Source organism: Eubalaena glacialis, chromosome 1 (assembly GCF_028564815.1).
Source record: "Eubalaena glacialis isolate mEubGla1 chromosome 1, mEubGla1.1.hap2.+ XY, whole genome shotgun sequence".
NCBI lineage: Eukaryota > Metazoa > Chordata > Mammalia > Artiodactyla > Balaenidae > Eubalaena > Eubalaena glacialis.
The window spans coordinates 189471700-189496653 of record NC_083716.1 but is presented as its reverse complement, the minus strand read 5'-3'; the positions used below and the strand labels follow the sequence as shown (position 1 = coordinate 189496653).

The 24954-nt window shown below is 34.4% G+C and overlaps 1 protein-coding gene across 1 annotated transcript in view; it reads right to left on the bottom strand.

Moving 5' to 3' along the window:
- DNAJC10 (DnaJ heat shock protein family (Hsp40) member C10) overlaps positions 1–24954 on the bottom strand; it is a 69629-nt gene that overhangs the window by 4229 nt on the left and 40446 nt on the right. The window contains exons 10-22 of the mRNA XM_061185622.1: positions 24483–24526; positions 23697–23834; positions 20541–20630; positions 19648–19761; positions 17989–18103; positions 13093–13220; positions 12677–12793; positions 8467–8568; positions 7082–7237; positions 5988–6121; positions 5277–5330; positions 4854–5001; positions 1308–1427 (exon numbers count right to left, since the gene is read on the bottom strand). Of these exons, the coding sequence (XP_061041605.1) occupies positions 1308–1427; positions 4854–5001; positions 5277–5330; positions 5988–6121; positions 7082–7237; positions 8467–8568; positions 12677–12793; positions 13093–13220; positions 17989–18103; positions 19648–19761; positions 20541–20630; positions 23697–23834; positions 24483–24526 (1460 nt within the window). The remainder of the gene's footprint in view (positions 1–1307; positions 1428–4853; positions 5002–5276; positions 5331–5987; positions 6122–7081; positions 7238–8466; positions 8569–12676; positions 12794–13092; positions 13221–17988; positions 18104–19647; positions 19762–20540; positions 20631–23696; positions 23835–24482; positions 24527–24954) is intronic.

The window sequence follows — 24954 nt, the reverse complement described above, 5'->3', positions numbered from 1 at the left end:
TTCTGTGTATAGCTGCTCACCTGGTTTGAATTTCTCACTTCAATCACCATTCTGCTTTGGCCTTGTCTGCTGGACTTCTGGATTCTACCCCTCCCTTTCCATTTGGACAGGGATATTTTGGGTCCTAATCTTATCCTCTGGACACATGGTAACATCATGTTCTCAAACAGCTCCCTGTATGGCCTGGTTAATTCTGTGACTGCTCATTATACCGATACTTCCCTAACATCATTCTACCTGAATAAGACGCCTATTTATGTCACCTAATTCTCAGGTGTTCTGAGAATTGGGAAGCTAGTAATTCCAAAGGAGTTAAGATTCAGGCTCTGGTATAAAGCTCCCTTACTATCACTGAGTTCTGCTTACCCCAGACTGTTCTTAAGACAGAGATAGCTTCCTCATAAATCAAAATCCTTCACTGAAAAATCTAGATGTCTGACAAATCTACATTTCTGAAATTCATCATCTAATTTCTTTAGCTCTATTTCAAAACGTATTAATTATAATCACAAGTAAATAACACAAGATCTTAATCTGATATTCTTTAAAAGTATATATTAAAACATTTGAAATTATTTATTTCAATGTTTTACGAGAAAACATGAATGCATGGCAGATACTTATTTTTATCACAGTTCTATTGTCAAAAATGTCTTATTCTTTTACTTGGGAAGACAGCAAAGGTCATGAGTCCTTTCAGTTAGCAATTATACTGGCTGAAAGACATACGCTTTTGTATCAATGACCACAGAGACCTACTGGTAAATGCCAAGTTTTCTTGTTTAAAAAAAAAAAAAGCATATTGTCAGTGGCCCAAAAAAGAAATTATGAATGAACCATGGAACCCTAACTTTTATTTTATAGTCTAAACCATTAATAAGTATTCCTCAAGATAAATGCTCAGGTACTAAGGCTATTTCAAAAGTATTATGACAGTATTCTCTTAATTTTCTCTTTCTTTCCTAGAAAAACTAATTATAAAGATAATATATGTTAATTCTATAAAAGTAGGAAATACAAAACTTCACAGAAAATAATTACCTTGAATTCTACCCCCCGCAGAAAACTACTATTAGTATTTTGGTGTGTCTATTTAGTAGTTCCCTATTCAGGAGTATAAAAATTTTAAGGCAATGGAGATCATATCAACTGTGAGGCAGAAAAATCTTTTAAAATCACTTGGTGTGTATGTGAAAAGAAGCTTGTTTCAGTGACATGCAGTGAAATTAAAAATGACAAAGGGAAAGAAACTAGAAAAAAGCGTTACCTGCTAAAGGAAAGGCACACAGAAGAAGGCATGTACATACCTTTGCCCTTTCATAAGGATAAAATTTAACAGTTGGATAGGCTCTGATACCAGCTTTCTGGCAGGTTTGAGCATAAGCTTGACAGTCTACTTTTCCAGCTTTCACTTTTCCTTTAATCATCTGAAAAGAGAAAAATATGCTTTGCTATTCTCTTTGGCATATACTATTCTGGCAACCACAAAGCAATATGATACTAAAAATTTTAAATATATATAAATCTAAGGATTTGTTACTAAAAAAAAAAAAGTAGTTTTAATCATTTCCATTCAAACAAGATTGCTTCCAAATTCTTACTAGCTCTGAACTCTTATTTACCTAGCACAGCCCCGCCAATAGCAAATAAACTCTCCTTTGCCTTATCAAGAAAATTGAGAAGCTTTATCCTGAACTACTTCTTCGCCTTCCTCCTGTTACCCACAGTGTGTCTGTCACACCACAAACGTCTCAGATTCTGTCCTCCACCTCCCTCAGATCTCTGGTCTCATCTGCTGAGGCAGCACTCTTCCTCTTGTGGAAGGCTGACTATGTCTACATTCTCTGGTCCCTCTCTCTCAGAGCTCTTTCTCACTCTTCAGTATATACACATATGACCAAAAAAGAATTCCTTCCTTAACTGCACTGGTTCCTCTAGCTACCACCCTGCTTCTTTCTTTCTCTTTTTGAGCAGTTTATTCTTTGACCACTTCCTCATCATCTACTTATTATCAACACATTTTAGCTAACTTCTGTTCTTACTGCTCCCTCCACTGAAACCACCAGAAGTTCACCCATGACTTCTATTTGGCCAAACTGAATGGACAATTTTCAGTCTTCTTAATGGGTATCTGTCACTACGGACTACACCTTTCTTTCCTCTTTTCTTTCTTGGCTTATCACTATTCTCTTGGCTACTCTACTCCTCTGGCTATTCTTCCTCATTTCTAGCATGGGGACCTGCTCCTACACCCGCCCCTCAAATTAAAATGTCCAATCACAGTTCCATCTCTCATCAACAATTTTTTTCACTGTGAAAAATCTCCCAGGGAGATTTTATATACCTATCTGCTGCTGAACCCTATTAACCCTTGATTTCAGTCAACTAGGTACTGGCCTGTTTCACTTAAATAAGCACCTTAAACATACCATTTCTAAAATGAATCCTTTCGCCTTAGCCCACTACTCCTTCTGTCCAACTATTCACTCAGTTCAGGCCAGAAACTAGGGCCATCCTAGACTCCTTTTTCTACTACACTTATCACAAACAAATACCAAATCCTAGTCATTCTTGTATCTCTCTTACACGTGTTCCATTCTTTCTATCACCACAGCCATAATCCTGGTTCAGGTTATCACCTCTCACTTCAGGACAATTAAAATATCTTTGCTACCTCTAATTTTGTCCCCAAGGCTGGGGTACTCAACAGGTGGACTAACTTGTGCTAGGGCACCAGCAAAGCTGCATGCAGAAGCATGTATGCACGCATGCACACACACTCTCATAGTGAAGGTCAGAAAAATCTAGTTGACTTGTACTTTAGGTTACAGAAGGACACCATATTGTTTTTGGTGCTCTGATCTTTCTCTGATCTTGATGGCCCATGTTCAGTCCATTCAATGGGATCCTTCTAAAATATAAAATGGATCCTGACATATCCAACAGTTCTCTTCCAATGCTTATATAGAATACATTCTGAACAGTATGAAAACAGTGAGCAAGAGTGTACAATGTGAATAGTGTAGGCAAGCGGACCAAACCATCTCCTTCTTGCCTATTTAAGAGCCTCAGTTTTTGCCACTCCCCTTCTGTCGTTATCTTCTGGTAATCCTGGACCAACAGTGGAGAAGCCTGAACATGCTCCACTGGCTTGTGTCCCTGTATCTTTGCAAATTCTGTCTTCTCTGTTTAGAGTACTCTCTAGCCAACCCTTTCAAAGTGCCACACTCCTAGTCATGTTGTAATTCTCATCTCAAATACTAACTTTTCTGTGGAGCCTTTTGTCTCCTCCTGGCATGACTCTGACCTTCTTCTTCCCATACTCTTGTTTCCCCTCTAATTTCACTATAGTAATGATCCTATTGATTTATACACATTTATTTGCATTTTATCTTCCCACTAGATTAAAATCTTGTTAAAGACAGGGAATTTTTGTCTTTCCATTTTTTTAGCCCTAATATTTGGCATAATGCTACTTGGTGCTTAGGATTTGCTGAATGACCTTTTTTTAATAATTTTCTGCTATATGCAAGTTATTGCTGCATTACAAAATATATAACTAAGTTTTTAAGGGATAAGGGAATAAAACATTTTTGTTAGACTTACTGGAGAAAAAGGAAGCATATGAGGAAAAGAAGATATAAGTAGAAAAAAATGAATAACCTCTTATTTCAAAGACCAGTCAATAACTAAAACAATGTTTTACGGCTCCATAGGGCTTTGAAATCCTTTTGCTAAAAAACTCCCCCGGCTTGGGATGTTCAGCTTTTGTTTTAGACTGGTGGAACTGGTACTGACTTTCTCATTCTAATGAATATTTCAGAGCCAAAGGCAAAGTTCCTTGAGTAAAGAGGTGAGGAAGCTATCAGTCTGGATGGATGAGGCCACTGACAGAAACACCAAAACAGACTGCATTTAGTTTAATTTTATAAGCGTTTACTGAGTTAAGACACAGGGGGTATACAGATAGATAAGACATGTATCTTGCCCTCACAAAGCTCATAGTTTTATAGAGGAGAAAGATATCTAAATATATAGTTAACATGCATTGTATAAGCACACTGATGGAGTACATGATATCCAGGTGACACTGCTTAAGTGGGAAGGTTAGAGAATACATAATGCCATTGGAGCTGGGTTTTGTACGATAGGGAGAAAAAAAATCCAGATGACCAAGGTAAGGAAAAGGCATTTTAGAGAGGAAACAGCATGTATATAAGGGTATTTGTTCAGAGAACAAGTGCCTGGAGTGTAAGGTGTGAGGTCAGGGAGAGAGATAAAGCTGAAGAGGTCAGAAGGGTCACATCAGAGATTTGTAGTCAAGGATGCAGGTCAAGTAAGGTGGTTAACAGGAAGCCAGAGAAGGCGGTATTTCAGAAAGATCATCAGGGTGTAACTGAAGAAGGTAGACTGGCAATATGAGACTTGTTAAGAGGCACATATGATTGAGTCTAGATGAGAGATGATGAAGGCTTGAACAAAAGGCTAGCAGAGGAGATGATAGGAGATGACAGATTTGAAAGGCATTTAGGAGATAGAACTGATAGGATCTAGTGACTGCTTGGATGGCAGCAGAGTAATGGTGATGGGAAGAAAATAAGGAACAAGCAGAAGAAGTGAGGTTTCTGGCTATTTTGGTTAAGAAGACAATGTCAACCAAGATAGGGATGTTAGCTAAAAGCTTTAATAAAGAAGGAAGAAATCTACTGCAAAGATTATAATCACAGAAATGGAACAGAGTTTTTTAAATTCAAGGAAACTTTTAAGAAATAAAATTATATTTACTATGTCTTATCTAATTATTAAAACATGCCAGTGACCACAACTTATTTAAGTAGATAGACATGACTTACCCTAGCCAAGAGCTCAAACTCTGGAGCAAAGTTTTGGCAAGGTCCACACCAAGGAGCATAGAAATCAACCACCCAATGGTTTTTCCCTTGTAAAACTTTTTCATTGAAAGTCTGAGGTGTTAGATCTATAGATGCTTGAGGTAAAAATCTGTGACAAGGGATGAAAATTATTTTTCATTATACAAAACCAAAGCAAACATCTAAAATAGAATATTGCAAATCTTTCTAAGTTACATGACTTCAAAGAATGACAATGTAATAATGTAATAAAGCACAACCTTATCTTGGTAAATTATAATTCTTTACTGAGTACTTTAAAATGCTAGAACCTTAAACAACTCAGTAAATTTAGCTACAGACATGAGAGGAAGGTAAATAGCATTGAATATAATTTATACAATGATACATATTTTAATTACTCACCCTAGACCCCAGATTCTTAGGGAATAAGCATCCCTATTCCAACCATTGTAACTACTGAAAGAAGAAAAAATACGTAAGTTGTAGACAGTTATTTTCTGTTATTGGACATGTTCAGAAAACAATCTCTTTGCAGCAATTTAAAAGATAAGTTTAGTTGACTGACTTAATCTAGCATCTCTTTTCTCAGATATACCTAGCTGCAAATACTGCTTACACGGCTTTCCAAATATATTTTTCTCTAGTCTCGATGTCTTTTTGTACTCTGGACAGACCTGAATGTTCAGCTGCCTGCTGGACATCTCCTATAGATCTGTGGTAATGGCAAAACTCAAAATCTCCAAGGCTTTACTTTCTGAACCTTTATTCCAGTTATTACTGTCTGTCAAATTCCTACCCACTTTTTAAGACCCATGAGAACTAGTGGAAATAATGTGAGCAAAAACCCTCTGGTAGAATACCTGAAACCAAACAGGGGCTTAATAAATGTTCTTCCTCTCCTCATTTTCTTTACTAGATTGTCAGCTTCATGATCAGTGGGGCTATTCAATTCACTTTTCATCTTGTAAATTTCTCATTAGCACACTATCTTAAACATGGTGGGCTCCCAAAAATACTGGTGGTTTAACTTTTATTCAGTTAGGATAACTTTAAAATTTTAACTGTATAAATAAATGATTATATAAACATCTTCAAATTTTAGAGAACACTTACTGATATTGATAAGCTTTATTTGATTTTGGGGGAAAAAATCTTATCTCAGGGTATCTCCGAACATTTTCTTGGGAACAAAAAGAATGATATTGTTGGCAGTCTATACTGCCCACATTGATCAGTCCAGTTAATGTCTATAAAAGAAAAAAAAAGAGATCAAAGTAATTAGAATAAAATTACAACTATTTTATATATGTTTACAATAGAGAAATAGTCACTGTGAGATGATTATTATATTATTTATCAGTGATTTTCACCAAATAAAAATGGGTAAGGGCTTAAAACATAATAGAACATTTATAGTAATGCATTGGAAATCTAATTTTGTAGTCAAGAACTTATTACAATTATTGCAGATTAAATAATTGATTTTGTTCATCTATGACATGGGGAAAATTGTGTAGTTATAAAATTCAAAGTGTTAGAAACCAAGAACTAATGAAGTTCTTTGCAATGGTATTTCACAGAGTTACTTTGTCAAATGCAGCCATGGGTCACAGATAGCATACTGAGTCACGCCCAAATTTAAAAATTTTATTGAAAAGAGCAGAAAATTATATTATTATGAATTTAAGATACCAGAAATAATCTTAACTCTTAGGTTTGTTTATTATTTATCTTATAAATAAATACAAAATAGTAATTTCATTTTCCATTCTGGTATTTAAATAATTTGTTTCCGATCCTTCATGATTTATACCGCTCTGTAGGAAATTTAAAAATCTGTTTTATTGATCAAGGCCATTTTTTTCTTACTTTAAAGCCTCACAATATTGTGAAGAAACTGTATCTTTAAGCTCTAAAAATGAAGAAGTAGAAAAAATGTTAATAGGAAATAAAGGAGATCTTTGTGTTGATGCTGGCAGAAATTTGGTCAAATATACACCAAGTGACATAGAAAAAAGGGTAATTATTCTATACTATTCATATACCAGACAGAAGCAGAGTTGAAATCTAATTGGTATATAAAAAGTGATCAGAACTTTTATTAAGTGATAATCTAGAGGTGGGTTCACTCATCTCAGTTTCAAAATAATTGTTAAATAAACATTCTTAGTAAATGTTAAGATTTATAATAAACTATTTTACTACACCCGGGCCATTCTTTTCCATTCTGGCATTAAGACTTGACACGGATGACACCATGGAGAATAGAAATCAACCATCCAGACTTCGTCATGTTTTCTTTGTTTAACTAGTTCATTGAAAGTGGTGGGTGTCAAGGAGATCACTGAAGGATTCATAAGATCCTAAAGAGAATACAGCGTTCATTGTAACAGATATAAAAAGGAGTAGTTCATATATTCTTGGCAAATTGTTGGTATATGTCATTTAGAAAGGTTTCTGTTTCTGAATAATCAAAAGATACATTAGGATATATAAAGAGAATCTATAGTGAATTATTTTAAAAAGTAAGAAATGATCCTTAATTTATTTTTTAAGTTTGGATTTTGCCCATCAGTCTTATTAAATCAAGGTATATTTTCTTATTTCTATACATCACTAAAATCATCTTAGGTAGAGAAAAGAGGCAACTTTAATTAAGGTTAGAGGTAGATGAGGCAAGAGTTCCAAGAGCTGCCCAGATGTCTACACAGGCCATATAGTTCTTTTTGGAACCAATAATTGGTTTGGAAATGACCCTTTAATTATTTATGGAAAGCCTACTATTCTATTTTTCTGACATTCTGACTTGAGATACTGCACAACCTCAGATCACTTGCTCCAAATGCTGTTTTAACAGAGCTTCAGTCTATCATGATTGGGTAATACTAATGAAGATGTTTGCTTCCCTGGGGAAACAATCAAAAACAACACAAAACAAAAAACTATTACTTTGGAGGAGGAGGGAGAGATGAGCAGGACAGAAAGTAGAATGGTTACTGCACGGATAATAAGCTAGAATTGTTCATTTCTTTCTTAGGAGTTCCCCTGTAACTATTTTAGTCAATTAAGACTATTAGTGAGAAAAAAGGAGATGCTGTAGATGTAGAGCACTTCTGGGCTAATAACACAGCAGGCTTGGCATAAGCTGCCTGGGCTTGAAGAAGCCCTCCATTGGCGGTTGGGGTAAGACTGTCCTTAGCCACATATTTCTTGGAATTATCCAACAATGGGGCTCACTGCTATCTCATCTATATGGGACCGAAAAGAAATAATCTGTGGTAATTCTACCTGAGAAAACAGGGAAAGGGGGTGACAAGGCTTTATGTAAAAGTTACAATTTCATGTGTTAATAAATAATTGTGTCCATAAGTACAAAGCACTATACTAGGCAACAAACAAAACATATACTTGCTATAAACTCTGAGAATAAGTCTGTAATATTTAAAAGAGTAGAAAATTTAACAAATTAATGTTGTCAGGAAATGTTTTGGCATAAAAAGAACAAATCTTATTATTAAACATTATCAAATATTCATACAAAGTGTAAACATACATGGAAGGATTTATAGCCACAGGCTATAACTTAAAATACCTCTACGAACTCCAAGATCTGTTCAGCAGAGTGATGTCCTTCATATTCATGAATGTTGGACTGGTTGAATACCACTGTTGTTGGATAAGCCTGAATGTTATACTGTTAGGAATGAGAACACAAATTAAACAAAGATTTTATACACTTTACCCAACTGTTTCAAATTCATAACCAGCTCTCCTTTATTTAAGTAACAACAACAAGATTTTAAAAACTCATTGCTAAACTGCTGGTGACTGAAAAATTTTAGCCTGGCCAGATTTAGCAAAGGAAATAGATTTATTGTTGTACTCCTGAGTATCTGATCCTTATTTATAGTTACTCCATTAGCCATAAAATCCACAGGCACTGAAACACTGAGAAGTGAGGATGGGTAATTATTAGCTTGGTCCTCTTCTGCTCTCCTGAACCAAGGTGGATGCGGATGTAAAGAGCAGATTAATCTCTAGCTTGAGTGTTTTTTTTTTAAATACCATAATAAACACTCCAATTTGTTTAGAAGTAGAAGAAAAATCTAGGAAATAAAAATAGCAAGAATATGGGCTTCCCTGGTGGTGCAGTGATTGAGAATCTGCCTGCTAAGGCAGGGGACACAGGTTCGAGCCCTGGTCTGGGAAGATCCCACATGCCGCGGAGCAACTAGGCCCGTGAGCCACAACTACTGAGCCTGCGCGTCTGGAGCCTGTGCTCCGCAACAAGAGAGGCCACGATAGTGAGAGGCCCGCGCACCGCGATGAAGAGTGGCCCCCGCTTGCCGCAACTAGAGAAAGCCCTCGCACAGAAACGAAGACCCAACACAGCCAAAAATAAATTAAAAAAAAAAAAAAAAAAAAGTTTTCTGTTAAAAAAAAAAAAGCAAGAATAAGGAAATAAATTAATAATTCATGTGTATAGAACCATATTTTAGGCTAAAGAATTATGAATCCTGCCCTAAAAATGAGGTCACTTTTTTATTCTTTGCTCAAGTCAGCTTTTATGGTAAAAAATACTATAATTTCCTCCTCAGAATTAGTATGAACACTAATCCAGAAAGCACTTCTCTAAAGTTTTTCTTCTTATTTATTTTTTTAAAAAGTTATAAAGAGATCCCTATCTGTGGATTTGCTGTAGCTGAACTTTGCATCCTCAAAGTTGAAAAGCACTCATTAGCAAACTGGAATCTTTGACTAGGATTCAAAAATAATTTTAGAAAAAACAATGGAAACATTTATCAAACTTTCGTAAATGAGCACAAATAGCCCATTAGATGAACAAAACAATAATTTTATCTAACATTTGACAAGTCCTTATTATGTGCTGAGCATCTTTTTAGCACTGACACATGCAGTTTCTCATCTGTTCCTCACATCAATTCTATTCAGAAGCTAAAATTACTAAGTCAACTTTATAGATGAGGAAACTGAGGTACTGAGAGGCTAAGTGACTTGGTCAAGTTAACCAATTAGTGAGTAGTGAATCCTGACCTCTATTCCAGGTGAATTTGATGCAATAGTTTTAAATCTTTAAACTTTGCTTAATTATCTATAGGATATTTAAAAGTTGAGATTAAAAGTAGAAAAACTACAGGAATTCAAATTAATTAGTTTATCACAATTTTTTATCTTTGCTTAGCACCTTTTTAAAGTCTCATACAAGGCATTCAAAACCAAAGAAAGGCCTTATTTATTTCATTTTTTAAACTTATTTTAATGAAATTTCAAACATAATGAAAAGAGAGAATAATCTAACAAACACTCACGTATATCTCTGCTACATTTAAGGATGATTAACTTTTCTGCCATTCTGGCAGACTGTTGAAAGTTCTTTCTTCATCCCATCTCCTTTCCTCCCTGACACTAGGAAAGAGCATGTATCCAATCCATTGATGTTTTACACTTTGGCTACATGCATATGTATCCCTAAGCAGTATATTGTAATGTTTCAGCACTTATAAATACACTTTCTATAATTTCATCATACTCTATACTATTCTGCAACCTGCTTTTTTCATTATATTCTTGAGATTTACCCATGCTGGTAAAGACAGATCTAGTTTTAAGTCCTCTATGGTTATTCCACTCTGTGACTGGATAATTTATTTATTCATGTACTTGCTATTGTCAGCTAAATTTTAAAAAAATTTGATGGATGGGGAGGGTGTATGACTATTGCTATAATTTGTACTTTCTTGATGACTAGCGAAGTCGAACATTTTCCATATTTATTGAATTTCCTCCTTTACAAAATGTCTGTACACTTTCTCATTTTTCTTCTATTTAAAAAAAATTGATTTGTAGTCTTTAAATATTCTGGACAGTAAGGTTTTGTCAGTTATATGTGCTGCAAATATTTCCTCAGTCTGTTGTTTGCTTTGACTTTATAATGTCTCTTTCTTTGGCAATAGTTTTAACACTTAACGTAGCCAAATTCATTCCCATTCATAATTTTTATCCTTAGTGTATGTGTGCCTACACAGGGATGCATGTCTGTGTGGAATGAAATTATTCCTCACACAGATGCATAAAGATTTCACCCTACATTTACTTCTATTATGTTTTTAAAACACATTCTTTTTTTTAAAAAATTGAGGTATAGTTGATTTACAATATTGTTTTAGTTTCAATTGTACAGCAAAATGATTCAGTTTTATATATATATATTTCAGATTATTTTCCACTAGAGCTTATTACAAGATATTGAATATAATTCCCTGTGCTATACAGTAAGTCTTTGTTGCTTATCTGTTTTATGTATAGTAAGTAGTGTGTATCTGTTAATCCCATACCCCTATCTGTCCCCCTCGCGAGCTTTGGTAATGGTAAGTTTCTGTGAGCCTGTTTCTGTTTTGTGTATATACATTCGTATTTTTTTAGATTCCACATGTAGGTGATTTCACATAATATTTGGCTTTCTCTGTCTGACTGACTTCACTATAGTACTCTCTAGGTCCATCCATGTTGCTGAAAATGGCAATATTTCATTCTTTTTAATGGCTGAGTAATATTTCATTATACACACACATCTTCTTAAGCCAACTGTCTGTTGATGGGCACTTGGGTTGTTTCCATGTCTTGGCTATTGTAAATAGTGCTGCTGTGAACACCAGGGTGCACATATCTCCTCAAATTAGTTTCTGCTTTTTCCGGATATATATCCAGGAGTGGGATTGCTGGATCATATGGCAGCTCTATTTTTACTTTTTTAAGGAAACTTCATACTGTTTTCCATAGTGGCTGCACCAGTTTATATCCTCACCAGCAGTGTACGAGGGTTCCCTTTTCTCCACACCCTCTCCAGCATTTATTGTTTGTAGACTTTTTGATGACAGCCATTTTGACTGGTATGAGGTGATACCTCATTATGGTTTTAATTTGCATTTCTCTAATAATTAGTGAGTTGAGCATCTTTTCATATGCCTGTTGGCCATCTGTATATCTTCATCATAATAATTACTGAAAATCATCAGATATCCAGTGTTCAAGTTTCCCCAATTATCTCTATTTTTTTTTTCTGGAGTTAGTTTATTTGAACTGCATCCAAACAAGGCCTAGACACTGCATTTGAATGATATGTCTTGTAAGTCTTTTTCATTTCTTTTTTCCTTCTTTCAATGTATATATCCAATAAACTGGTGTTTGTCCTGTAAAGTTCTCTACATGCTGGGACTTGAAGATTGTATGTACCTGGTGTCACTTGACATGTTCCTCTGTCATTGGATTTCCTATACACTGATATCTGGAGGCTTGATTTGATTTAGGTTTTTTTTTCCCCCAAGGATATTTTATAATTTCTAGTTCTTCCTAAACTGAAGAGTATTTATTAACCTAAGAAAATATTTTGTATGTAAACAAAAGTTAAGAAGCTCGTTTAATTTCTATTAACTACACTTAAAAGACAAAGAATAAAAACTATATACCACCAAAAGGTAATATTAAGTTAAGAAAAATCTTAAATAATTGAAAATTGAATAATCATGTATTTTATCAAGTCAACTAAATATTTTTCTGAGTTTCATAAATAAGACCCTGTCTACATTGAACCACATATTATCTATTTACATTTAGTCCAATCATAATTTTATATCATTTTGTTGAAGTTATTTCTTTAAATAATTTGTTACTACTCTAAATGTTAGATGTACATTTGAAAGTTATTTTATTGCTTTAACATTAGGCTGCCAAAACATTTTACAAAAACATTAATTAGAATAAATTTTTGTACTTTGCCTTACCATGTTACAGAGTCCCTCGTGAACTGTACAATCTAATGTACCAAACTTAAGCTGACCGTACAGATGCTTTGATGCTTTTCGTAACTCTGGCAATAAAGCTCGACATGGTGGACACCACTATGAAAGAAAAAATATTCATAAGCACTGAGCCAAATGAAACAAAAAAACACACCATTTTTACAAGCAAATGCTAAGTAAGACAAACCATACTTAGTTACAAATCTTATGCATTTATATTCTCAATCCTTGGAGGGGAGGGGCAAGTATATCAGCCTTTCTTAGAAGTTAATATGTGACAGAGGCCAAACTGAGTAACATGATTCTAATATTCATGGTTCAAGGTTACCCAGAAAATTTTTTTTGCTGTGACAAGAGAAAATGACAATATCGAAATCTGACAGATAAACATAACTTACAGGGGCAAAAAAATCAACTAGCCATGGTTCTTTGTCATTGGCAGGAAAATTCTGAGGTCCCAGTGTGGTAACATGAGAATTAACACTTTCTTTGGCAAAGGCAAGTATATCATAAAGAATCTTCCTTCCTTTGAAACAGAGAAAGAAAAAATTAAAATCTACATTCTGTCTTTTTATCCATAGAAACATTTCAAAGCTTTTGTACTTGAAATATTAAAGAGAAGATAAACTTATTAACAAATTGATTTTGTTGAGGTTTTAGTGTTCTGTATACTATATACACATAGGTTTGCTCTGCCAGGAGAAACCTTTCCTTTACTCTGTTTCTTAGAGGATCAGATAAAATGTCAAGATCTCTTTGAAAAGTTCCTTCATCCTCAGAGGCAGAATAATTTCCTTGCAGTGTTGAGTTCTTTTTGCTTACCTGAACTACTGTTATAGCCTCTTAAAGCTGTTTCTTCAACCTAGACTTCTCTTATGAATTCAAAACCTGTATTACCAACTGCCCAGTGGAAATATTTACCTGGATGTCATATAAACATTTTAAACAAAATATATCCAAATTGAAGTTGAGCTATTTTCTCCTAAACTTGCTCCTTTTCTCACCTTCCCTACCTTGGCAATGGCATAATCATCCACTAGGTGCCTAAATAAGATTTCCCAGAGTTATTCTTGCCTTCTTTCTTTGCCCTTGTATCACAGCTCCATCTCTTACCATCTCCAACCCCAATTTAGGCTACTGCCTAAATTTAGTCTGACCTACTGAAATAACCAAGCTGGTCTTTCTGTCTGCCTTCCTTAACTAATTCATTTTCTACATTGCTACCACAGGCAAGTTAAAAAAAAACATTAATCTGATCATGTTGTCTCCTTGCTTAAAGACCACTGCCTAAAGAATATACTCCTTGGCTTGGCAAATAATAGCTTTCTTAGGACCAGCACATAGTCCATTTTCCCATGTGCCCTCTGATTTATTCACTCAATAGTCAATATTAAGTCAAGCACCTATTACGTGTCAGATCCTGTTTTAAATGCCATAGTGCATGCAAAATTAAAAAAGATACAGACCTTCTCCTTAAGGAGTTCACAGGCCAGTAGAAGAGAGAGAGAGAGAGAGAGAGAGAGAGAGATTTTCATAAGTATTTAAATAGAGTGATAAATGACACCACATTCTCCTGCTTTTTTCTCACTCTTTAGCTGCTGCTGCTTGAATTGCTTCATGAATTCTATCTTTGACAGTCCCTTAAAAGTGACCCATAGGGCCCTGATTTTGTCTCTCTATGCACTTTTGACAAGCTCATACTCACCCAAGGCTTCAATTACCATTGATATTTGTATCTACAGTTTTAGCCCAAACTCTTCTCCTAAGGACCAGGCCTATATTCAACTGTGAACTGGGGGTGTCTACTCCATGGCACCTCCTCCCCCAGTGTTCTCTTCCTCACAGAATGGTGCAATCAGTCACTCAGTTGCCAATTCACCAAGTCAGAAGCTTGGGTTTCCTTTTCTTATTCCCCTACATCTAAACACAATCACTGGGGCTTCCCTGGCGGTGCAGTGGTTGAGAATCCGCCTCCCAATGCAGGGGACACAGGTTCGATCCCTGGTCCAGGAAGATCCCACATGCTGCGGAGCAACTAAGCCCGTGCGCCACAACTACTGAGCCTGCACGCCCTAGAGCCAGTGCTCCACAACAAGAGAAGCCACTGTAATGAGAAGCCCACGCACTGCAATGAAGAGTAGTCCCCGTTCACTGCAACTAGAGAAAGCCCGCACACAGCAACGAAGACCCAATGCAGCCAAAAAAAAAAAAAAAAAAAAACACACACACACACAAAAAAACAAAAACAACCCCACAATCATCAAGTTATACTGATTTTGTACTCTTGGTATTTAAAAACTCTGTCCACTTCTTTTCATCCACATTTCCACTATTTAGATAAGGTAGCCATCTCCTCTTACATAAATGACTGCATCAGACTACTACCTGCTCTCCCTTCATCCAATTTTTGTTTCTATCCATTCTAGGCAGCCAGTCGCCTTTCTAAAATGTAGAACTAGTTAAATCATATCTCTGCTTAAATCCATGAATCCCTCTGCTTTGCCTCCAGGATAGAGTCCAAATTACTTTACCTGACAGAGGAAACACATAATTTGGACCCCTGGTGCCCTCTCAAGCCTCAAGTCTCATTCCTTTCCACACTCAACATTCCAGTTATCCTGAAATTCTTGCTTTCTAAGAATGAATGAGATACCCTTTCATTTCAGAGTCCATGAATACATCTGCTGGTTCCTGGGCTTGGAATGTGTTTAACACCTCTTTATTTGTATAACCACTACTTCTACTTTAGATCTCAATGAAGAGCTTGCTTTCTCTAACCTCAGAAAATTATTCCATCTATATGTTCTGCCTAAGTGCAACCCATACTTATCTCTTATGGTAGTCAGTCTCCAAGATAGCCCCCAATGATCCCTACCTCAGGTACTCATACCATTGCTGTACCAGGGTTGGTGTATGTGACCAATAGGATATGGTGGATGTGACGGTTTATATTATCTGAGATCAGATTATCATTGCATTTGTGTGTGTGTGTGTGTGTCTCTCTCTCTCTCTCTCTGATAATTCATTCTGAGAGAAGTGAGTAGCCGTACAGAGAGTCCCACCTGGTAAGGAACTGAGGCCTCCTGACTATGCCATGAGTCAGCTTAGAACCAAATCTGCCAGCCTCAGTCTAACCTTCAGATGACTGTAGTCCTTATCCACCCTGACTGCAACCTCATGAGAAAACCTGAGCCAGACCACTCAGCTAAGCTGTTCTCAGATTCCTGAACACCAGAAACTGTGTGAATTAATAAATGTTGTTTTAAGCTGCTAAGTTTTGGGGTAATTTATTACTCAGAAATAGATAATACTCCTCACTTCAGACATTTTAAAAGTTGCCCATCTACTTGTCTGTTTTCTCTACTAGTTCATAATGTTCATAATAAACACCTATTTAAATCCAATACTCAATACCTATTTAAATCCAAAGAAATAATACAAGTTATGCTATGAAGTTAGTGACAACATACAAAAGGAAGTACTTGGGTATTCATGGTATATTACAGGGAGAAAATGCTTTATGCAAAGTTTTGAAGGGTGACTTGGAGTTTGCTAAATATTTTGAGGGGCAGGAAGAAATGATTACAATGCAGGAGGAAGAAAAAAGTCTTGTGTAAAGGCATAGGAGTGAAAGAACATATTTTCAGTGATCCACAAGTAGCGGAGCTAAGATTATTGGGAGGGGCAGAGGTGGGAGATGAGGCAGAGGAAGATGAGGCAGAGGCAGATAGTGAATGTACCCTATTAATTTAACAACTATTTACTGAGCTACTATGCACCAGCATCCTAGGTGCTGGAAATACAGTGGTGAGCAAGACAGACAAAGTCATTGCTCCTATGCTAAGGAATCTGAAGTTTATTCTAAAAGAGATCAGGAGATTCAAGGCAAAAAAGTGACACGTGAATGTTCTAGGTATTCCAGGGTAATAAATCTGCAAATAAAACAAGTAATTAATTGTAAAGAGAAAATGCTATGAGACAATTATATTGGAGAATATTAAAGAAGATGAAGGAAATAATGGACCTGAAATAAGGCAGCGAGGGGGAATCTGAGAAATATTTCAGAGGTGAAAAAGAACAGAACTCCATTATTAAAACTTGGGTCATTTCCAGCACTTTCAGGAGGTGGCATAGTTTAGCGTGGCTATAAGCCTACGCTTTGGAGTCAGACACATTGGGATACAAAATCTACCTTGACCAATTACTAGTTGTCATGGGCAAGTTACTTTATCTTTCTGAGCCTCAGTTTTCTCCCTTGCTGGGTTGTTGTGAAGATAAAAATGGATATGCACAATATGCAAATTCTTTTAGAAAAACATCTCATTTATAAAAGATACTGAATAAACAGTAGTTACTGTTAAGTTTATCTTGTCAAGTCTTTGCTCACAGAATTCCTTCAGTCTACAGGGCCTCACTTGTTTTTCTCTTATTTGCTTTGGGAAATTGAGTATTCAAATGTCATTTTAATTCAAAGATCACCTCCTGACCTATACTATGCAAAAGTCTCTTTATTTTATCTTATAATTTATACATAATGACTATTACAATGTTTTTCATATTTTCTTATAACTCTCCCTCCTCTCACCCACCACTAGATGATATTTTAAGCTTCCTGAGAGCAGAGTCCATGTCCTATAATTTTGCATTCCTAACACCTAGAAGAGTGCTTGTCATGTAACAGGCATAGTTATCAATATCTGTTATTTACTGACTGTATTACAGTCAGTAGTTTATGTCTCTTGCTACATTTGACCTTTTTCAGGACAGGGACAATGTTGTATTCCAAACCCTAGGAATTGGAACCGTACTTTCATGATGCAGGGCTAAAGTCCCAAACAAGGTGAAATGCAGAAATATAAATTCAAGGGAGATAACAAAGCAGTTAATGGAGATGTCTGGTCATCCAGTGTTTGAAAAATCCAAAACAATGTCTAGAAATTGCCCATAATGATTGAGATGCTACATTTGGCACACTGAAATGGAAACTAGATGTTTCTTATTTTTGTCAACAAGACAAACCCTGAAATTACTTACTAGCCTGACAAGTCATCAGAGCCCTTGTTGAAACACTGATCAAAATATTGGGGAGAAAAAAGGGATTTATTTTAAAGAGTAAAGAAGATAAAACAACTATATTTAATTCAAAATATCTTTCCCCACAAGAAACAAATTTACTAATAAATGAGAGCAAAGTTATTTTTCATAATCATGTCCATATAAAACAAGGTTAAAAAGTAGAATTAAGAATTACTATTTGAAAATCAAGAAATTTTTATCACTTTTTCCCTTCTTACCATGATGAATTTCAAATTCTTTAGTTCCTTGTCCTTTAAATACTGCTAGACATGGCTGAAAAACATAGAGATTACTACAGATGTCTGGTGCAGAGGAACAGTCAAACTTGCCAACCTAAAGTATAAAGAGAAGGTTTAATCCATTGAAAATAAAATCTTACCCATTCAGTTAAATATTCATAAGGATAATCCAAAAATGACATTGCTATAACAACACAGCTTCTAAACAGAAGTTAATGGACCATGAAAGTAAGAGACAGAAATCATTAATTTACATTTAACACTGAAACTAAATTTAGCTATAAAAAAAAATGCCTCCTAGAGATTTCAAAAACCTGAGAGGAAATTTCCAAGAAAATATTAAGTTGTTTAAGAAACCCACCCTTCTAAAAATGTAGAGAATATTTATATAATCTTGGGGTGGGGGAAAGAGAGAACGTCTTAAGAGAGACCCTACAAGCAGAAATAATAAAGAAAAAGGTTCACATTTTCATACGGTATGGAAAAAAAACCCAGTGGGCAAATGATAAACCAAAAAAAATATTTGTAGCATTTAAGACAAAGGATCTATTAAGAAATAAAAAGATGAACATCCTATCAGGAGAAAGAAAATGGGCCAGAGACATACATGGAAAATAAAGCAGAAAGCAAATAAATGAAAATGAGTATTATTAACAAATCACTTTTGGCCTATCAGAACAGTGCTAATTATAAAGAATGATAATACCAGGGCTGGCACTGGTATAGAGAAATGGTCACTTACATGCTGTCAGTAAGAATATAAACTGATATAAACTTCCTGGAAGACTCTGGTAATGAGGATAAAAAACTCTGAAGAAAATATATAACCTTGGTTCAAAAAATTCCTCATACTGCATTTTTGCAGTATATCTTTTTGACATAAAAATGGAAACAAAGTCACCAGTAAAAGACGATTTGTCAAACAATAATGATGTAACCATACAGTGAAATACTGCTTGGTCTTTAGGATGATGACCGATATATTTATATATACATACACACATATACACATATATATTACACTGGTATGTGGAAAAATTTATATCACTAAACGGAAAATTTTACAAAAGAGAATTTAGTGAATCTAATTTGATTAAAAAGCATACATATAAATTTACATGTGTGTCTATTACAATGGCCATTACAATATGCATATATGTGCACACACATACATATGCCCACACTTAAAAAGCTTGAAAGGTTATTATAACAGTAAATTCTTAGTAGGTTTATTAACAGTGGAGAAAATGTGGATAATTTTTAGGCATTCTACTTTAATTCATTTTTGTGCTTATTTATATATCTTAATTTAAAATAATGAATATGAAATTACTTACATAAAGAAATAAGAATTTAAAAAAGGGAAAGATATCCTATTCTATAGTATGCATTCCAGAAAAACTATCATACAGATTTATCACATAACTACCCAAGAGAAATGAAGGTTAACCTTTTTCGGATATCATTTTAACTTTTAATAGAAAAAAGAAAATGCAACAGAAGAACAAAGGCATTTAGGGGTTTCTTAACCTAGAATTTCAAATAAACATTTTTATGTTATTTAAAACATTAACTTTATGTACTAAATTAAGAAGAAAGCACATAAGCAGAAGGCTAGGCAGAATACACTTTTCTTACTTGAATATGTTCATTTTTAAGTAGAGTTTTTAGTTTCTTCAACTCAGGATCATTTGAATTTTCATTTTTTCCAAAATGAAAAAATAAGAGCCACCGATGATGAGCCAAACGATCCTTAAAAGTGATTAAAGAAGAAAGTGACAAAGGAAAAGAAACATCAGAGATGGGAAATCCTAAGAGTTCTATCAATAATTTCTATTTCTTTGACTTAATTTTAACTATCCTACCCATTACTTCAAAATACTGTCTAAAATTCAGATCCAGTCATATTCTTATTTTGTAGTTTATTTGGAATAATGCTATATAAATCAATTATATAATATTACACAAAGAAAAGAGTCACTAAATCATAAAATCTTAAAGACGATGACTGTTCCAGGAAAAAGTATGATTTCAACAACACAGAGCCAAAAAGCTGAAAGGCGGGGAAGTCAGATTTCTTCAGGTTTAACAAAAAGTTTGGTAGGGATATAGACTTAGAACACTCTGGGATCAAAAAGTAGAAAAAAATAATTGATTCTACTACAAACTGAGTATTTCTAAAGTTGCTTCTTAATTCTCAGTGAACAACACAGATAGTTCTGTAAGCGAGAACAAAGAGTTCCAGATCAGATCCAAAGTTGCTTTGTGATCAAAATCTTGCCTTTTCTGGTGCACTTCCTACAGCCTACCTTCAGGACTAGTTAGGTTTCCAAAACTACAGATCCACACTGAAGCCGCAACGCCAGCAACCCTGGCATTAGAGTTCAACCTAGAACCAACTGATATATATATAAGTCCTTTGAAACTGCTACTTCTTCTCCAAAATGAATAAAACAAACGCTGATTTTAAAATGTTAAGATCTGAAATGTTACCAACATTTAATACTATTTATTATTAAAAAAAATATTACCTCTAGTGTGTTTGCCGAAAGTAGTTCAAAATCTGGAAGGTTATGCATTATTTCCAAATATATTTCTTTAGCATCCAATGAATTAAGAAACTAGAATAAGAGAATCATATTGTAATCTTTTTAATCAATATTCACTTATTTTAGTGTCTTAGTTTTTCAGTTTTCAGAGAAAGAACTTTTAAGGAAAAAAATCATAGAAGTTACACAGTTTTTAAGCTAATTATCCTAAATGTTGTCCTTTTCCAAAAAAAAAAAAAAAAAGGACAGTATATCATATTGTGGCAATTATTAAACTGGGTTGTTTCTTTAAAAAATAGTGATGTAAAATAAATTTCATTATTAGGTGTTTCATTACCTGGAATTTTCTATTAACTGTGCTGCATATTCTATGATAATCCTCAAAATAACCTGGAGTGACCTCTGGCTCACTGGGAAAAAGCTATGCTATGTTCAGTTTTACGAATTCTTTAAAAATTGTTAAAACACTAGAATATTTGGTGACCTAAGATGCTTCATACCCCAATCAATAATTAATAGGAATTAAGATAAGAAAAACTTATTATTGGAAAACTGGAATGGACTTTGTTTATTATAGAGATTTTTAGAAATAATGTACCAAAACCAAACCACTTAGGAGTTTTACAGAGTAAAATGTATATATATAAGAGATATATTTTAAATTAAATATATTTTAGATCTAGGTCTCTTATTTAAAACAAAACAACTGAAATAGACACATCTCGATTCTAACAAACCTTCTTTATTTCTGTCCATATTTTATCCTCAGCATATTTTTCTCACAGAACTCTCTTTGCTCTTCTAATTCTCATGGAAGCAGCTGCTATTACAAAGAGTGCAGCAATAGTTACATCAAGAAAATGTATACAGGGGTTGATGAAACAGTTTACTGTATATCTTTAATTATAATAAACTATTTGTTTGAAATTCATATATTACTTGAAAGATCTAAAACTCCATTAAAAACTTGTAGGAACTACCACTGTATTCACAGTTTAATTGTGTTCGACATGAGAATAATCAATAGAAACAATGTCTATAACATAAGAACAGAAAACTCAGATTTTCAGCTTAAAAAAAATCTATAGCATATTCTCAAAAATCTATGAAATAACTTGTTACCAAAGGGCTTAAAAGGCCAAAACAGAGGACTTTCATGTCTCAGTACTATAAGCTCATTGACTTTAGTCACATTCATGAAGATTTTACTAAAAATACTCCCATAGCAGCTTATATAAATATGTAAGTTATAAATCCAGTAGAACCTCCTTATAAACCTGTTTGTTTTAGAGTAAAATTTGGCAGTTACATCTAGAAGGGTACTGTCCAGCCTCTGAATTTCACCTGCCAGACATATTTAGCTGGCATAGTGTTTTACATTTTTTAAAACGTGAATGCTTTTAGGAGGGACAGGGACTTTTAATTTGTCACTCTGTGTTGTCACATTTCTAATATCACTCATTTATGTTTCCTAAGATCATATCTGAGCTTGCTGTTTTATATCAAAAAGCCCAAAGACCTCACTGAAATATGAGATTGTAGTACTGAAGGCAGGAGCCTATATTAAGTGTTGGCCAGGGTACAGGCAATCCTCATGAGCTAATGGCACAGTGTAGATAAACCCAACTTTTCTGGGCATTCTGGCAATATGAATTGAATTTAAAATTGCTGCAGCCATCTCATTCTGAACAGGTAACAGAAGAAGCGCACAAAGGTGAACAAGATAGTCATTACAACACTGCTTACAATCATGAAAAAGTAGAAACAAATATCTATCAAGAGAGGACTGATTAAACTCAGTATGTTACATTTAGTCAATGGATTACTATTCAGGAATTGTTGATGTATTTTTGATTGATGTATATATTTATAGGAATTATTGTATATACTACTATTCAGGGACACACACACACACAATATAAGGCACATAAGTAGGCACTATATATAGTACTTATGTGCCAGATATTCTTCTAGGCATTTGGGATACATCAATGGAAAATCCAAACTTAAAATTTACTGCAGAAGAAAAATAATGAAAGAGTAAATAAATAAGTAAATTACAGTGTATTTTATAAGGGGATAAGTGCAATGGAGGTGGATTATGGAAAGATTTTAAAGACAGAGCCACAGATTTCCCTGATGAATACGGTATAGGTTATATGGTATGAGAAAAAGAGGGGTCAAGAATGACTCCCAAAGTGTTTGGCCTTAATCATAAAAGATGAAGTTTTCATCAACTGAGATGGGGAAAAACTGGGTACAGCAGACGTATGGGGAAATATGAGGAGTTTAGTTACAGATCTAAGTTCAAGACATCAATTAATATCCCAGGGGAAATACTGCATGGGCTGGAGAATATCCATGTCTGGGCCAAAGACAAAACTGGTGAGTTGTCTGCATGAAGTCATAATTGTATGTACATATAGGTAGAGACCTGGAAGGGTATGTACCAAGATTTGATGGTGCTTGCCTATGGGTGATTTAATTCTAATGAACTTTGCATCTTTCTTTATACATTTATATACCAAATATGAATTTCTGTAATGAATATGTGTAATCTTGTCAATACCAAAAAAGGAAAGATTAAAATACAGAAAAGAAAACTAAAGGTAGTCTGTCTTATATCAGTCTTTTTTTCTTTGTGGGTTCTCTAGGGGCCTATCCGATATCCCAGTATTTGTCTCAGCTCCTTGACAACTATCTTGAACCTCAGTTTCCTCATTTATAAAATTAGGAATGTGAACCACACCAGTAGATTGCCAAACTGAGTTTACACCAGAATCAAACAGGGTGCTTTAAAAAAACAGATACCAGATTCCATCTAAATCTACCAATGATCTATATTTTAACATTAGAAAATATACAAATAAATGGAAACCAATAAATATTCATTTAACCTAAGAATGTATTCCATACCTTTGGGTTTTTAAAACTGTAATGGTTTACGCCAGTTTAAAAATAATCCTTATAGCTTAACTTTATAAACTGAAGTATTAAACAGAATCCCAGAAATATTTGTTCTAAATAATTAAGTGTCCTATAATCAGATGATATAAACTGGTTCATTGTTTTGCTCATTGTTTAGAAAATGATGTATTTGAATACGTGTGTGTGTAAAGAAATTAAAGTGATTCATACCAAAATACCACTTTTCTCTTTGTTATTTAAAGTGGCTCCAGGAGGAAAATACGCAGTAGTACTTGTTGTAATGTCCAAACTTTTACAAAGGTTGTCCTGGGTGGCACAGTCCATCCATCCTACATTAACAAGACCATCCTAAAATGGAAAAAAACAAAAAATCGTGTTGTAAGTGGAAGAAAAAGTTAAAAGGATTTACATTTAGCAAAAACACAACTTTTCTACTATTAATTAAACTTTTAAAAAGAACACTCAAAAAATGATGCAGATTTGAATAACATGATTAATAAATTTAATCTAATATATATAAAAATTACACCTTACATAGGAAACATTTTCAAGCATACACAGAACATTAACAACCTTCATAAGTGGCAAACTCCCAACCGATAAGGCAACTTCAATAGTGTTAAAGTATCAACAACACACAGACGGCACTCCCTGACCATAACATGATGAGAGCTAAATAAGTAAAATAACAAAACGACAAAAAATAAAGTTTAGAAATGACAAAAACACTAATATATAACTTTCTGGTTAAAGAGGAACTCTAATGGAATACTTAGAAGTGAATGATAACGAAAGCACCACATGTTAAAATGTACTGAACACAGCTAATTAATTAGAAAGAAACTTATAGCTATGAATACATTTATCAGAAAACAAGCAAGATTACAAATAAGTGAGATAAATGTTTAAGAAACCACCAAAGAAAATATTTGGAATCAGTTTTTAAATGTGTTTCTTAACATGGTGATACAATTTTACAAAGTAATTGATGCTTACCAACATCCCACTTAACCTGAGACGTGTCTGTGAAGTCAAACAATCTGGTGGGGGAAAAAAAAACTTATGAGGCAATTTCAGCTTAAGTCTGTACTTTCATTTGCTGTTCCCCCAAACCATCATGTTGATTCTTAGGCAATTAATTGGGCTGTGCTGGTAAATACTGAGACTTTTATTTACTAGGTAGACATAGAGGTCAATGTCTCATTCTTCTCCCTCCCCCCGTCCCCTTTTCTCTCCCTACCCTTCCCTTCCCTCTCCTTAGTCTTTTATTCTCTCCCCTTAGTTTCTCAGGATTTCCAGCTAAAGAAAAAAGAAGGAATTCCCTTTCAAGTACCTGTTTAGGATCTTATTCTCAAATGTCTCCTCCTATCAACAGTACCCTTTATCCAAGGGATCTCATGATTTGGGGTAATAAAATGTAATGCCTATTTGATAAATAACAATATGTGCAGAATCCTTAAAATACAAT